Source organism: Leptopilina boulardi, unplaced genomic scaffold (assembly GCF_019393585.1).
Source record: "Leptopilina boulardi isolate dan_hultmark-lab unplaced genomic scaffold, ZJU_Lbou_2.1 LbouV2_316, whole genome shotgun sequence".
In the NCBI taxonomy this organism is placed as follows: domain Eukaryota; kingdom Metazoa; phylum Arthropoda; class Insecta; order Hymenoptera; family Figitidae; genus Leptopilina; species Leptopilina boulardi.
The window spans coordinates 54481-71613 of record NW_026137881.1 but is presented as its reverse complement, the minus strand read 5'-3'; the positions used below and the strand labels follow the sequence as shown (position 1 = coordinate 71613).

General features: G+C 24.7%; 1 protein-coding gene across 7 annotated transcripts in view; it reads right to left on the bottom strand.

The window, feature by feature from the left end:
- LOC127283981 (zinc finger protein 629-like) overlaps positions 1-17133 on the bottom strand; it is a 103951-nt gene that overhangs the window by 39957 nt on the left and 46861 nt on the right. Inside the window, exon 4 of one of the 7 annotated variants that reach the window (XM_051309210.1) lies at positions 9128-10416. The exons of the other annotated variants lie outside the window; for them this stretch is intronic. Coding sequence (XP_051165167.1) covers positions 9820-10416 — 597 coding nt within the window. The 3' untranslated portion in view covers positions 9128-9819. Of the gene's footprint in view, positions 1-9127; positions 10417-17133 lie in introns of those variants that run through there. 7 annotated transcript variants of the gene reach the window in all.

Genomic DNA, 17133 nt, shown 5'->3' with positions numbered 1-17133 from the left:
GCTTTTTTGTCTTTGAAAAAAAAACTATGTTTAATATTGAAATTAGCTTAAAATGTTTTAAGATTAAACAAAAAAAAAAAAAAAAAAAAAACTCTACTCACTTTTATTAGGGATATAATTATTAGATTTTAATAAGTTTTTAGAAAATTAGTAATTTTTTTTTAGAATTTTTAACGTTTGTGTATTTTAGTATTTAAAACATATTTGGAGATTTGTAACTAATTTTTTTTTTTTTTTATTAACTGAAAATTTCTGCAGTAACGGTTTCAGTATCAAATTATTGTTTTAAAATTCAATGAAAAAAAAAAAAATGTAAACTTCTAAAGAAATTTATGACTTGTAAATTGCATAGTGCAAGTCATATTTATTATAGATGATTCAGACGAAAAAATAATATACCGTCGGAACTTGTATAGTAAGATCAAATGACTGTTGAAGCAGTTTTTTTTTTTAATCTATGAGACGATTCTAATCAGTAAAAAAAAAAGTTTCCTTATGTTAAATAACATTTTCTGTATTTATTCTATCTTCTTCTTTTTGAATCTTTTTTTTCCAATTTTTTTTTTTGTTTTCAAATAAAATTTTCTACAATATGAAAAATTTCCTACATACCTATATTGTTTAAAAAAAAGTTTAAAAAAAATAAAATAAAATTTTTTTCATAGGCGGCAATAATTTGCGTATAGAAAATAAAATTGAGATGATGATCCGAGAAGAATTAGGTAATTACAGATACAAGGTAATTTTTTTTCTTCTTTGAAAAGAAGTTTCGTCTTTTTGGGAAGTGAAATTTTTTTTTTTTTTTTGGGTGAATCGAGGGAAATGAAAAAGAAAAAAAAAAAGAGAATCTTTGAAGTTGTGCTTAACTTTTAAATAACGTGTGATTAGAGAGCGTCGATTATTAAATCGTTAAAAGCGAATTCAGTCCGCGCGATTTCCACGGATCTTTGGATCTCCTCGACTATTCTGGCTAAAGAGGTATTTTACGTGCAAATCAACCTATATATCGTTTATAAGACCACGTTACAATATATATGTACAAACACACCACTTTTTGTGTTTGAGTGTGTATGTGTAAACTATACGAAGACGTAACTATGGGAACCTCAGACCTATTTACTTTAAATGCTCGATACACTTAACTGCTTTCGAATAATGTGTCTATAGCATGAAATTCAAGATGTATTTTTTTTTCTCTCTTTTTTTTCGCAGAATCAGATAAAAAAAAATTATCAATCTTTAAGGAGTTTGCATATGTACCATTGCAGTGGTAAAATAAAGTGACGATTTTATTATTAAATGAAGGCGCCATTTTTATTTTGACACCTTTAAAATTTTAATAATCGCACGAAGTTATTTTTTTTTTTTTTTTTGAGCGCATGATTATCAAAATCATTAGTTAGAATTTTGATTTTAAAAAATTTTCTTACATATAATTAAATTTTTAGACAAATTTTTATTTTTGGATTTTGAATTTGATGAAATTAATTTTTATTGTAAAGAATTCTTAAAGCGCCGCATTTTTATTTGTCCGAAATCGAAAATGGCCGAATAAACAAAGATTTTTGGTGTGTTTTTTAAAATTGACCAATTAGAATTTGTCAAGAAAATTGTGATTGGTGAATTTTTGAAAATCGCGCCGAAATCTTTCTGTCAATTTTTTCTTCGGTCATTTTCAATTTCGGACAAATAAAATTTCGGCGTTTTAAGAATTTGAACGATTTAAAAATGTGGTACCTAAACATTCTGTTAAGTAAAAATTCGTTTAATTGAGAAATTCTGTAAAATGCTAATTCGAAAAATGAAAATTAATGAATTTTCAACTAATTGTTTTCTTTATTTTTTTTTTTTAAATTAAAATTTTTGAAAATACGTCCGGGAGATTCTAAAAAATTACTAAAAAAAAATTGTCGATGAAAAATAGTAAAAATTGTGAAAATAATTCAATTTTGAAGAATGTTAATTTTTTCTCAATTACTGTAAAATAGTAAAAAATTAACATTTTTTTTTTTTTTTTTTTGAAGCAAGCAAAAAAATATAACTTCCTTCAATTATTTAAATTTGAAGAATTTAAATAAGGCTAGTGCCTCCCTTAATTTAAAAAAAAACGAGAGGAGGGTTATTAGTCGAGAGTTATTTCAATTTTATTTTTTTACAGGTAAATTTTAAATATTCAAAATTGTTAAAGATTTTGTTTTTAAAAATTTGAAATCCCGTCCGAGCGCTCGATTGGTTTTTTTTTTACATTGACGAAAAATTGAACAGACAATCAAAAACAAAAATTAATCCAATTTCACATTTTTCAAGTTTTAAATAAAAAACATTTTATTCTTTAGAATGATTTTCAGTAAAAGTGTGGAAAATTTTATTATTTGAATCACTAAAACTTGCATTTTGAAAAAAAAAAAAACTTTAAAAAAATTTACTGTAAGAAACGATTAGAGTAAAAATAATTTTTAATTATTATTAATATAAAACTTTTAAAAATTCTAATTATCAAAAATTAAATTGTTTACATTTTCATTAAAATAATTTTGATTGAATTTTTATTTTATTAAAAAATTTCAAATTATTTATTTATTTATACAAAGTCCCGCAAAATATGTAGTTGGATTAACTTTTGTTTTTGATTGTTTGTCCAATTCATTTTGAAATAATTTTCTTTTAAAAGACAAATATATTTTTTAAAAGTAAATGAATTACTTTTTATAAATTAAATATAATAGATACCACTTTGTGTGTTAGCCGCGTTTTTTTTTTTTTAAATATTTATAGGTATAAAGAGAGCGATATTTAACAACTTTTCTTTTTAAATTTTAATAACACTTTTTTTAGAAAACGAAATATTTTATTTAAAACTTAAATTAAAATTTTGTCAATAAAATAGTTCTTTTTATTTTTTTGCATTATTAAAATGAAAAAAGAGCTTTTAACTCCCTGTGTTTGACTAACATTACAATCATGCAAGTTTACACGTAAAAATATTAATTTTCCATCCATTTTTATACAGAGACTTTTAATTTTTAAACATATATATATATATATATATATATATATATATATATAGTTGGAATGTAATTTGACAAAATGTAAAATCACAGCTTAAAAATTTAAAAATTTGTCTTCATCTAAGCTTATAATATATGGCGATAAACATAATTTTAATTTATTTTAATTTAATTCATTATTATTTGTTCCTATTTTAAAAAATAAATATTAAGTAATAATAGTCATGGACGAAGTTATTGTAAATTTAATGTTATTTAAAATGAAAATATAAAATTTTTTAACAATCCATTTTTTGCTGTAAAATGTAAACTATTTTTGTTCAATTTAATTAATTAATTTAATTCAAAATAAATAAATTAACTTGTCTCGTATGTAATAAAATTGAGTTCGAAGGATATAAAATTCTAGAATGTAAAAATTTTCATTGAAAGTTCAAATAATTTTTTTATATATATATATGTATTGCTAAAATAAGGATTATTGAAGTTAATAGAGCCACTAAAATATGTATATATGTATAGTCATCACAGCTTTAAAAATCACTTTATTCGCTTTCGATTTTTTCCCACTTTTGAAGGCTAATATATATTTGCAAAAATTATAATCGAAAAAAGCGAAATTTAGTAATTCATTTAAGTTACTATATTAAGAAAATGTTTAAAAATATATTATAACCCTTTGAGGCAGAAAGTTTTTAGATAAAGAAAATTTAATTTTCATGATTTTTTTCTGAAAAATTAATAAAGATTTTTAAAAAATTTATTTATTTTTTTTTTATAATAAAAATCGGAGTTTAGAATCGTAAATTTATTGCATTGGAATACAAAAATATATCCCAAAGGTCAATTTTAGAAATTAAAACCCAAAAAGTAAAAAAAAAAAATTAGAATGGGATTCAAAATAGGGCAAAGGGTTAATTATTTTAACATATTTAAACTATAAGTACAGTTATTTTTTTAAAAATTTCCCTATTCACTTATGTGTCATTTCAAATACAACTATATTTATTATATTTTCCTCTTATTAACTTTTTTTATACTACTCCTATTCAAATAAAATTATAACTAAAAAAATACATAATTTACTAATAAAATCAATTTTATTTTACAAATAAATATTTATTAACTTTCCTCAATAGCACGCAAAATATTTCTAAAAGATATAATTTTCAAAAAATAATAATTTAATCAAACAATATTATTTAAATTAAAATTTTTAATCTAATTTCACTATAACTTTATTTTTATTTCATTAAAAAACAGTTAAAATAAATTTCTATGATTAAAAAGTAGATGAAATATATAAAATTAATTTAATATTTTATAAAATTTACCTCTGTTTTTAAATCTGGTAATTAATTAAATAAAATCAGAATCGTTTCGCTAATTTATCAAGTAATATTAATTACTGATTTCTTGTTTAAAATTAAATTATAATTAAAAATTTACTGAGATTTAATTTACTTAAAATTACAATATAATTCAATTTAATAAATTAACACTTTCTCATTTTAAAGCGCAAAAAAAGTTTTTTTTTTTTTTTTTTTTTTGAATTTAATTTTCAATTAAAAAGTAATAAGTCTCTGTATAAAATATTGGATAAGAAAATATTTTTTTACATTCGATTTAATTAATGCAAAAAGTTTCTTTTATCCTCTCTTTGTTTCAATTGTATTGTATTTAAAAAAAAAAATTCAAATTTTCTATTTTCAGTAAAATTAATTATTATGATTATAATTTATTTATAATTTTTTTTTTCAAATTGTCAATAAAAATTCAATTGACGTAAAAAAAAAGTTCTTTATTCTATAAAAAAAGGGTGAATATGTTAAATGACAAAAAAATTTTTTTTTTTTTTGTTTTGTCCGGAATAAATTTCAAAAATCTTGCATCTGGTAATGTTTTACGGAGAGAAAATACTCGTTTAATGTGTCGCAAATTCGTTCTATTTCCTATTCTATTCTTTATCCTGAATGCGAATAAATAAATAATAATAAGATAATGAATAATGCGGTCATGATTGTGAGAGGAGATAAATTTTTCAAAAGGATCCATCTTGCCGATGACGGGCTAAAATAATTTGACTATCTAGCTACTTTAAATTATACGTATCGTAAAATTATATTTAAACAGAAGAAGAAGAAGAAGAGGAAAAAGACGAAGAAGAAAAGATATTTTATCTCTTTTGTGAGTTATTTGTTTTTGTAGCTGCTCCAAATTTTTTTTTTTTTTTGCCCCCTAAGGAAACTTGTAGAATAAATTTTTTCAGTAATAAAAAAACAATAATTCTTTTCATAATGACAAATAGAAAAAATAAAAATTATTAAAATTTGGAAATTATTTAACATAATAGTATAATTTACGAAATAGTTTGGTAAATTTTACATAACCCAGATAGCACGTAAGCTTTCAGCAACCTTGCGGCAAGCTTGCCGTTCAATATTGCCAACCTTCCACAGCAAGCTTACTGCAAGGTTGGCAATATTGCTTGGCAAGTTTGCCGCAAGGTTGCTGCAAGCTTACGTGCTATCTAGAAAGTGTGTGGCAATTTTCCTCAGACTAATAAAAAAAAAAAAATACAACTATAATTTTTATTAAAAATTCCTTTTTTCTGTGTTGGCAAGAAAGAAACTAAACTAAAGAAAAAAATGTCGAGGATTCCCTTAATGTATGTCTATTTTTTTTTTTTTCTTTTTTTTTAAATTATTGCACTTTGAATGGTTTACGCGATATCAGGTATATGATTTTACTTGATTTCTAGTAACTTATCGTGCTCACACGTGACAATAAACACGTGCAATTCATTTTAATTAATGTCATTTACAAGTAGAGGGAAAAAAATCGCTTCTTTATTTATTCAACTTAAATATATTAACAGTATTTAATCAACTTACTGTATGTAAAAATAAAAATCTTCTATTTAAGAAAATTTCTAAATGTTGATTACATTTTAAATGAAAAAAAAAAAAAAAATTAATCCGTTTGCTTACCTTGATAGATGAGCGTAAGAAAATCCAGTCTAAAAGTCTTATATTAATCTATATATGTATATATATATATATTATATATTATACAATTCTTACTCTTATCTATTTTGGTCTATATTTTTTAATGATAAAAGAAGCGATCTTTTATTCTACAAAACTTAATCCCTTAAGATTTTTTATCAGAATTGTAGTTTACCTGGCTGTATTTTTTTTTTTTTAAATTTCAGTTTTTATTTAAATAATTTATTTTGAAAATAATTAAATTTTTCTTTTAACGAAGAATTGTGACATTTTAATAAATAGATATTTTAAATAAATTATACAAATGTTTTTTCTATAAAAAAAAAAAAAAAAAAAAAAAATGATTTTGTTTACTTATTTGAAAAAAACGGATCTTTCTCTATATATATAATATTTACATAAAATTAAAATAATCATCCAAGAAATTGTATAGGCCAATAACAATTCTGACGTCTTCTCACATATACACTTTACTTTCCATTTCTCATTTTTCACATTATTTTTATGTAATGTATAATTTTTTGTGTTTTCAAATTCTAAAAAGACGCGCATTCATGAAAAATTGGATCTTCCTTGACAATTTGCAATTATTGAAATTTTATTGAATTACAATTCGTACCATTTTATAAAAAAAAAAATTTCCATTTTATTGATATTTATATATTGCCCTTTTTTCATTGTTTTTTTTAAAACATTATTTCCAGAAGGAAACTTGTATTTTTCTCCTAAAATATAAATTTGAATTTTTTTTTTATTCGAGTCAAATATAAAATTACTTTTAAGTGAAAAATGAAATATGAAAAGCTTTTTATTTTTATTTATCTTAAAAATAAAAATATTGCTAGTAGTAATAAAATAATAATAATAGTAATAATAATAATAATAATAATAATAATAATTGTAATAATATATACATGGATTCTCTCTGTTCTTCGTCTTAGCTAGAATGTATAGGAAAATCGATAGTGGAGAAGCCGACTTGTCTTAAAGTTTATTATGCATCGTTAATGATCAGCCCCTCTCAGCGCCAAAAATTGATCTCGAAAATGCATTCAAGCTTGAATAATGAACGCGAATAAATTATTTATAATCGCGAATTAAATCCCCCTTCCTCCGGGCAGCCCTCTCATCCTCCTCAAAAAACCAAACAAACCCCTGATATTCAACTGTATAAAATATTCTCAATCGTATTAACAACAGTCACATCGTACATCGTACAACGTTAGTTACATTATTACAATAGATATATTTATATATATATAGTAATCGTAATCAATATAATATTCACAGCATTTTTATCAAAATCTCTTAAAAGCACCAACCATGGCGGCGGATCTTAAGATTTTTTACATCTTTTTTTTTTTTTTTCTTTTTTTTTCACCGCGCCTTTATCCTCACGTCAAAGTACATCGTCACCGTTCACTTTCTCTAATTTTTTTTTATAATTTCTTTTTTTTTTTCTTAACATTTCACCAAACTCTTTTCTTTTTTTTTTTTTTTTTTTTTGCTTTTACCAACATTTTGCCTCTATCAACTTTTTTCTTCTTCTTGAAACCAATTCCTCGTTGTTATTTAACATTTTTCTTTAACTAATTATTTTAACACAGTTTTTTTAAATTCACTAATTTTTACCACACATTTTGAAATTTTCACTAATTTTGAATTTTAACAATTATTCTTTCACTAATTTTTTGATTTTTAAACAAATTTCATCACTAATTTTTATTTGGAATAATTTTTTTTTTTTTTTTTTTTTTTTGACGAATTTTTGGCAACATTTATTTTTTACACCAATTTTTTTTAACGATATAATTTTTTTTTTTGTAAGGAATTCTTTTCATTTTTTTTTTAAGAGTAACTTCTTTCCTCTAATTGCCGATTGCATTTTCTTTCTAACTTTTAGCAGTTTCTTCATACCGAGCTCTTGATTTTATCAACTTTTTATTATTTTCTTGCTTTTGAGCTTCGTTTTTTTTTTTTTTTTTGTAAATATTTTTGTTTCCTTTGCTTTATTGCACAATTTCGGTTTTGAAGCAATTTTTTTGTTTCTATGTGAGTAGCAATTTTTTGTAATTTGATTTCTTCTTTTTTTCAAAATTTTAATTTAGAAGCAATCCAATATTTTTCTACTAGTTTTTTTCTGACAATTTCTGTATTTACTGATCCTGATTTTTATTTTAACCAATTTTATTGCATAGAGAATTTTGTTTTGGAAAATTTCTGCTTTAACTAATTTTTGACTGGAAAACAAGAAACGATTTTCTGTATTTACTGATTCATTTTATTTCTTTTTAATAAAATATTTTTGTATCCAGCATCTTTGGAATATTTTTGCTTTGACGAATTTTTAAATGCAAAACAAGAATTGAATTTTTGTTTTTACTGATTTTGATTTTTATTTTAACCAATTTTATTGCATTCAGAATTTTGTTTTGGGAAAATTTCTGCTTTAACTAATTTTTGGCTGCAAAACAAGAAACAAATGATGATGGTATTTGACAGAAGAGTAGATTTAATGTTTCTGTTATATTTTCTGTTCACTTTGTTTCCTATGCACATAGTTTTATTATAAATTTTGTATTATGCAATTTCAAACGCAAATACAGTACTTGTTATTTTCAATTTGCTTCAATTTTCCTTAGTATTTTTTTGCTTCTGAATTATTTTAACAAAAAATTTTTTTTTTATCTTTTGGTAAATTTAGTACTTTAATTCAATTTCTTTCGTTACCAATTTTTTTTTTCTTCTAAGTGAATAGCAACTTTTCCAATAACAATCTGCTTGTTTTATGAAAATTTTAATTAAAAAGAAAATTGGTTTTTTCTACTAGTTTCTTTCTGCCAATTTCTGTATTTACCGATTCATTTTGTTTGTTTTAATCAATATTTTTGGATCCGGAATTTTGGAAAATTTCTGCTTTAACGAATGTCTGTAAAACAAGACATTTTAAAACAATTTGTTTTCTGTTTATAAAATTTTATTATAAATGTAATTTTGAAACGTAAATTCTGTTTGTCAGTTCCAATTGATGATTTTGACAGCACTTTTGTTATTTTCAGCGTGCTTCAATTTTTTTTAAATAATTATTTTTTTCCTTCCGAATTAATCTTTTTTCTCATCTTCTGTTAAATTCGCACTTTAATCCAATTCCTCTCGTTATCATTTCTTTTTCCTTGCTTTTAATAAAATTCAAATTTTTCACTTCTTCAAATTTCCTTCAATCAGCAAAATTTCCCTTCATCAATTTCTCTAAAGCATCTTCTTCACATCTGTTACCAAATTTTTTTTTGTATTTGTTAAAGTCACCTATATTTCCGTTGCTTTAGCAATTATACATATAAATTGGTATATGGTCTCTTTCTTTTTTTTTTTTTTTTTTTTTAATTTCTCCTATAAATCCTCTTCCGTAAAACCATCGGGCATGATTATAACCGGCATTTATGTATATATTCGATAAGAGCTAATTGTTGTGTCGATTTAAGCTAAACGTTTTTCGTTCTTAAAGCACTGATTAAGCGAGGGAGATGAAAGTTTTAACGTGCCCCTCCCTCTGAACACGACGATTCCCAACCATATCCTAACCAAAATCACAGGACTAACTAGAAATACCTTTCGGTTGTTGTTTTTTTTTTTTTTTTTTTTATTTTTTTATATAAAGTCGGCAGAGCGAGAGGTGGCTCCGGAGCGGAAATTTAAAAAGGATATTAGGAGAAATGCACATTTGCAGGTGAAAAAGGATAATGATGATGATGTTCCTGATGACGATAGTAGTAGTAGTAGTAGTAGTGTCGTTCATGGCGAACTCAATGATGCGACGGCGGTGGGGGTGGTGGTGCTTCTTCCTCAGTGGGATCAACGGGACTTGGCGATAGAAATTTGCGCACATACTTTGGATAATGGGTCTTCTCATGGGCTTTTAATATCGTTGACCTTGAAAAGGTCTTACCGCACAATGTACAACGAAATGGCCTTTCACCAGTATGTACACGACAATGATCCTTCATATGATGCCTCAATTTAAAAGCCTTGCCACAAAATTCACATTTAAAGGGTCGATCGCCCGTGTGCGCTGGTAGATGAGCTATTAGTGAACCAACATCTGGAAATGATTTGCCACAAAATTTGCATAGTACAACGCCTGACGTTGGATCAGAATGTGCCGCCAATTCTAAGTCCATTGGCTCAATTGGACCGCCAGTGGGATAGTGTGCCTCTGGGGATAGATGTATACCGGGCTCCAGACCCAGTTGGGCCTGTAGCTGTAGATGAGCAGCTTGCTCGCGGTACTTGAGCGACTCGAGGCTGTGCGATAGGATGTGCCGCGTCAGCTTGCTCTGGTGAAGGAACGAGGCACCGCAGTACATGCACGCAAACACCCGCTCATCCACACCCATCAACTCCTGCAACCAAACAAACAAGAACATCAACTTCTTGCTTTTCTCTTCTACTACCATTTTGAATTTTTTAATTTTAATATTGTCGAGCGAGATTCGATTCTCTATTCACGTAATTCGAAACTTTGGTTCTAGTCTCGTTTATATAGGAGACAATTTAGGAATTTTTTTTTTTTTTTTTTTGGGTATCGTCTCCCTCGACCGTCTGTTTACCAACCATATACTGGGACAAATAACAATTCGTTTGGATTCTCACTTTTCACTAATGAATAGGGATCATCATCCCCGAAAGGATGATCATACCTAGAGTTAGAATTCGTTTTTTTTAGGGACTAGTGACAATTCGAACGATTTTGTTAAAGTTTTGTTCTTATTGTACTAAAATCTTTTCCTTCATTTTTGGTGAGCTTTCCAAGTGTATTGTGACGCTCAGCGACAAAAAGGGTATCTAAAAAAGTTTCTGATTTTTGAATACTAAGAGGATTATACAAACCATTGAAAAGTAAAATCTATTTTTGTATTTCCTTAATTAGGAAAGAACTTTTCATTGATGTAAAACTAATTTTTTTTTTACGATTTGTCGCGGAGCGTCACGTTTCTTGAAAATGTGTATATTCTTTTTGGAAAGGTCACCTAAAGTAAAGGTGTGGATCTAAGGGGATAACCAACTACAATGCTTCTCTTTCTCTCTCTTTTTTTTTTTTTTTTTGACAAACTACTTCCAACAAAAAGCTACTTTTGGAAAAAAAAAACTATTCCCAGACGTCGAGAGATCGTAGTATCGTCCCCAATAAAGAATCGTTCCCTCTCTTTCTTTTTTTTTTTTACTCTAATAGAAAAGACAAAAGTGGTGTCACGGAAAGATTTCATTACAAAAAAATATATATATATATATGTACAAAATATATCAAGTGTTTTTTTCGAATTACGGCAGCAGCACAAGAAGTTGACGCTCATTTTTGTTTGGCGCGCCTGCTCTTTGCGGCTTTATTATTTTTTTTTTTTTTTTGAGAAATTAAAAAAAATGTGTTTACAAAGTAGACCCTATTCTCGATTATGTAGCCATCCATTATTTTCTAGAAATATTCCTCGTCACTCATTTTCGCAATATATATGTATAATGCACAAAAATTATGTTGAGTATACATATATATATTTACACGCGGAACAAACACATATAGATATACAAAAATGTATAGATATAGGTGTTTATGCCTCGCAATATATTGCACTTAACGCAAAAACAACAATTGGAATACAGATATATATCGTATATGAAATAATAATAATAATAATAATAATAATAATAATAATAAAAATAGTGAAACGCATGTGTATGTTTTGTACATACTTAAATTTTTTTTAAAAATAATGATATACATAAATGCCAAATGAAATAGAGAAATTATTAACGATATATAACGTATATAGAAAATATATGTGTATATATAAATATATATATATATATAATATATATGTATAAATATGTAGTAAAAACAACCATGGCCAAAAACGAAGGTCAACTTCTTGACAGTGAGCTAGCAAGACAAGGCTGGCAGGAAGGATAAGGAACTGATTTTTGAAGGGAGAAGTCTTTTTTTTTTTATTGCAGCATATTCATCAATCAATTATTGTATAATCGAATTGATGATTGTGCGCGTAACGAAAAAATTGAATTGGATTCGTATAGAACCTATTTATGGAGAAAAGTACAAGGTTTTTTCGAATTATCATATCGACAATGAGATTTTTTTTTTTTTGTTTAACTATTGAATCAAAATCTAGTATTAAAATATTGAATTAAGATAATTTTTTTGTCGCAGTATTTTCTATTATATTCCTTACTCGATTGATTTTACTTGTCCCCTATATATATATATGTATTAATAGTTAATGTATATATTTATATAATATGAATTAATAATTTATATTATAATATAAAATGTTATTTTTAAGTGCACTGTAAAAAATAATATGTAGATGCTTAGTTTGTCTAGAATTTGTACTTCTATCGAAATGTGTAAAATTCCCCTTTTTAATAAGGTTATGTTCACCTTATAAATACAGGACCTTTTATATATTTGGTATTTTTACCACTTTCAATGTAGGTAATATTTTGTTAGTACGATCTGCCAATATTAAAAACATTGAAAGTGGTAAAAATATCAAATATGTAAAAGATCCTGTATTTATAAAGTGAACATAACCTTATTAAACAGGGTAATTTTATACATTTCGATAGAAATACAAATTATACACGAACTAAGTTTTAAACATTTTTTACAGTGATTTTTTCACCCAGAAAGAAAATTTCTTTAATTCAAAGAAATAAATTTCTTTAATAAATTTTTCTTTGATAATTTGTTTGAAACAAATAAATTTTCTTTCATTCAAAAAAAAATCTTATCTTCATTTCGAAGAAATTTTTTTATTTAATTCAAATAAATGTTTCTTTGGCCCTATATCAATGTTAAAATTTCTTTGATTTAATGCACAAATTTCTTTTATTCAAAGAAAATTTCTATGAATCAAAGAAATTTTCTTTGAAACCAAGAAGCGTTTTCTTTAAATCCAAAATATAGTATACTTTGGATAGAGTAAAAAAAATAAGATTTGATGTTATAATTAGAAGGACACAATAACATATCCATACAAACAAACAAAAATAAATAAAAGTATCTTGATATAGAGATGAAACACATTTGGATGCGTTAAATCCAAATCCGTCATCAAAATTAAACCCTAACCTCAAAAACTTACAAAAAATGTCCCTTTTTGACTATTTAAAATTAAACCTAATAGAGATATTGATACGTTTCTAAGGTATTTTGGCTTAATCAGAATATTTTGCATGTCGATCAAGTGAGAATTAATTAATAACCTCAAAACTATCGAACCTAACCTCAAAATGTGCTTTTAAAATACCAAAATATCTAATTATATGCCAATAAAAATTGAGATAACGAAAATTATTACACGGGAGTTTTTTTTGGTTGATGATTTCAAATCTTTAATGCCACTGTTTAAAAATTCAAAAATATGGCTGTCTTTTTAATTTAACAAATTCGCTTGAAATTCGTTACTCGGTTCTTAGGTTTACTCATTATGAATGTTGCAATAAATTCGTAATTGGTGAATGAAAACTCAAAAGTAACAAATTTTAAGCAAATCTGTTTCATTTTTAAAAAATTTTTCGCCATATTAGATCTGTCATTTTTAATTTTGAAAAACTGATAATGGAATCCCCGAATACCCGAAAACTCTTGAGTCACAAGTTTTAAGCGAATCTGATCTATTTTTAAAAAATTCGTCTGACACATTGGATCCACCATTTTGAATTTTAAAAAACTGACATCGACGCAATATGGCGTTCAAAAAAATTTAAAAATTTACCAGTTTTTCATAAAAATGGTTCCGTTAGGGTTTTTTTGGAATCGCTAATTCCAAATTTGAGGTCAGATTTAAAAAATTTAAAATGGCGGACCCAATATGGCGGGAAAATTTTTTAATTGATTCCATTCGTTTAAAAATCGGTACTCGAGGGTTTTGGGGGTCGCTGAATCCAAATTTGAAGTCAGATTTGGATTCAGCAACCCAAAAAACCTCCAACTACCGAATTTTGAACGAATCGAATAAATTTTAAATTTTTTCTGTTTTATTGGGTGGCCATATGGGGTCCGCCATTTTGAATTTTTTAAATCTGACCTCAAATTTGGAATTAGCGATCCCAAAAACTCCCGAGTACCAAATTTTGAACGAATCGAATCAACTTAAAATTTTTTCGCCATCTTGGGTCCGCCATTTTGAATTTTTTAAATCTGACCTTAAATTTGGATTCAGCGACTCCAAAAACTTTTAATACGATAATATGATATTTTTTTGGTAACTTTTTTTTTGACCTTTTTGGGCCAACAAACGATTTTTCTACTAGACTGCGAAGGGATTAAAATACTCTAGTATTTTTATCTCTCACCCTATATATATACAATAAATGTATAAAGCATTATACTTAATAAATTATAACTATTGATCCTATTTTTTCTCCATATCTTATAAAATTATACAAATTCTCATTTAAAATCAATTCGATGAAATTCATTTTATTATTTCTTATTTTTTACAAAAAAGAAACAGTTTTTTGTGAATCTGTTATCAAAGTTATACAGATTTTTATGTATGGGGCATTCTATTTTAAAATTATATCCCTAGTAAATAAATTGATAATATAATACAATATTTAAATTATTTATTTTTCACCTATTTAATTAAATCAAATTTACTTTTGCAATTAGTTTCGAAAGAGAAATTTCTAAACTTTATTAATGGTAAAAATTTTTTTTTTTTGGAAAATTTTTTAATTAGAATAAAAATTTTAGTTTGAAGTTTAAAATTTCTAAATATCTCAAAACACTTCTTTAATTTTGATAAAATCTATGTCGAATGAAAGCTTAAGTATTCTATTTTTTATTTCCGTAAAGTTTTTTAATGGACATTTTAGAGAATTTTGAGAAATTAATTAAAATTGTTAGACCAAATTTTACCTATGAAACGTCAGAGAATTTTAATTGATTTCTCAATATTCTCTAAAATGTCCATTAAAAAACTTTACGGAAATAAAAAATTGAATATTTAAGTTTTCTTTTGACTTAGTTTTTGTCAAAATCGGAGACAAAGTGTTTTAAGATATTTATAGAAGTTTAATCTTCAAAATAAATTTTTTTATTCTAATTAAATATTTAACCAAAAATTTTTTTTACCATTAATAAAGTTTAGAAATTTCTCTTTCGAAACTAATTGCAAAAATAAATTTGATTCAATTAAATAGGAGAAAAATAATTATTTAAAAATTGTATTATATTATCAATTGTTTACTAGGGGTATAATTTTAAAATAGAATGTCCTATATATAGAATAAACTCGTAATACAACTGTATTGAGCAGTATTTACATTAAAGGGTTTAAATTTAAATATAGGAATCTTATGAGTTTTTTATATTTAAATATAAATATATCTTTCATTTAAATTTAGAAAGCTTATAAGCTCTCTATATTGAAAATCTAAGCTTTAAGATTGTATATATATATATAATTTATCTAATTCAGTAGCACGTACTTTCTTTATTCAATATGATTTATTTTTTATAATAGTTACCCCTAGATTAGATCAATTTTTAAAAAAAGAATTTTCTACCTTAAAACTGTTATTTTAATTAAAAAAAAAGTATTGTCAATAATGTTCACTTCATACTTGTACTTTTTTCCAACAAAAATGGAATTGTTTCCATTGTGTTCTATATTCGAATCAAAACAATTTTCGAAAAGGTTCCTATCATTCTTTTATTATTTTTTTTTTTTATTTTTAATGAACGCTGATGGGATGTTAAAATTGAATCGAAAGCAATTCACATTTTATTTTTATATATATATAAGTAGATAGTAAACGATGAATCGAAAAAGAGTTGCTAACCCTGCCAAAAATGAAGAGGATTCTTTTTTGGTTGATTGATGAAGATACGTCATGTCTCGAATTTCATTTTTCTTTTTAATTGTGATTGAACAAAAGAAAAAATAATTGTAGAAGCAATTGATGTGTTTTTTTTTTTTATTATTATAGGAAAAAGTTAATTTTTTCTGAATGAAAGAATCAGTAAATTCTAATACACTATATCAAAAAAAATTTTTTTCCTAATTAAATAAAAATTTAATTTTGAATTGAAAATTAATTTTAAAATTTTCTACTTTAAAATTAAAAATTAAAACTTTTGATAATTTTAAAAAATTTTACTGTCATTGCATAATAAATTTCAAAAAATTAAAAAAAAAAAAAGATTTGACATTATAAGGATGTTGATTGTTAGAGAAATGAAAAAAATGTTTAGCTTTTTAGTAGAAAACACGAAAAAAAAAATGATTAAGGAGACGAGATTGGCTGACGAATACAAAAGAGAGAAATAGAGAAAGAGAGAGAGAGCGATGTAGTGAAAGACGAGGAACACTTTGCATAAAATGGTTTGATCTTTAAAAAAACGAGTTACTCATCGATATAATAGATAACATGCACATTAAGCTGTTCTTCATCGATGAACAATAACAATATTATACTACCTATAAATTCATCACAATTTCAAAATTTATTAATTATTTATCCCCTTACCGTTATCAATTTTATTTTAAATTGAATTCATTTTTAATTTTCTTTTTCTTATAATATGATTTTATTTCATGTATATATGCAATTTTCATATTCTATATCTAAGATTATTTTTTCTTAATCGCAAAATAAATAAATTTTTTTTTAGATAATAAATTTAAGGAGGTTCAATCCATTAACATAACCTCAAACTAAAAAGTAGTTTTTAACAGAACTAAAAATATATTTAAAATTTATTACATCCAAATTCGACAGATCCAATTGTAAAATTTTGGAAAAAAATTATTTCGAGTCCAATTTTTATAAACAAGGGCTTGTTTAATATAAAAAATAAAAATTTTATTTGTTTATTAACTTTCGAATAAAATATTTTTAATAAAATTCAACAAACAGAATTGTAGAAAATCTTTCAAAGAACAAACTGAGCTATTGTTTGTAAGAATTGCATAAAAATTACAATTTTGTTCACTAACTTTTAAGAAAAAATACAAAATGTTTTTTTCCAAAATTGTACAATTGGATCTGTCGAATTTGAGTGTAATAAATTTTAAATATATATTTTTAGTTCTGTT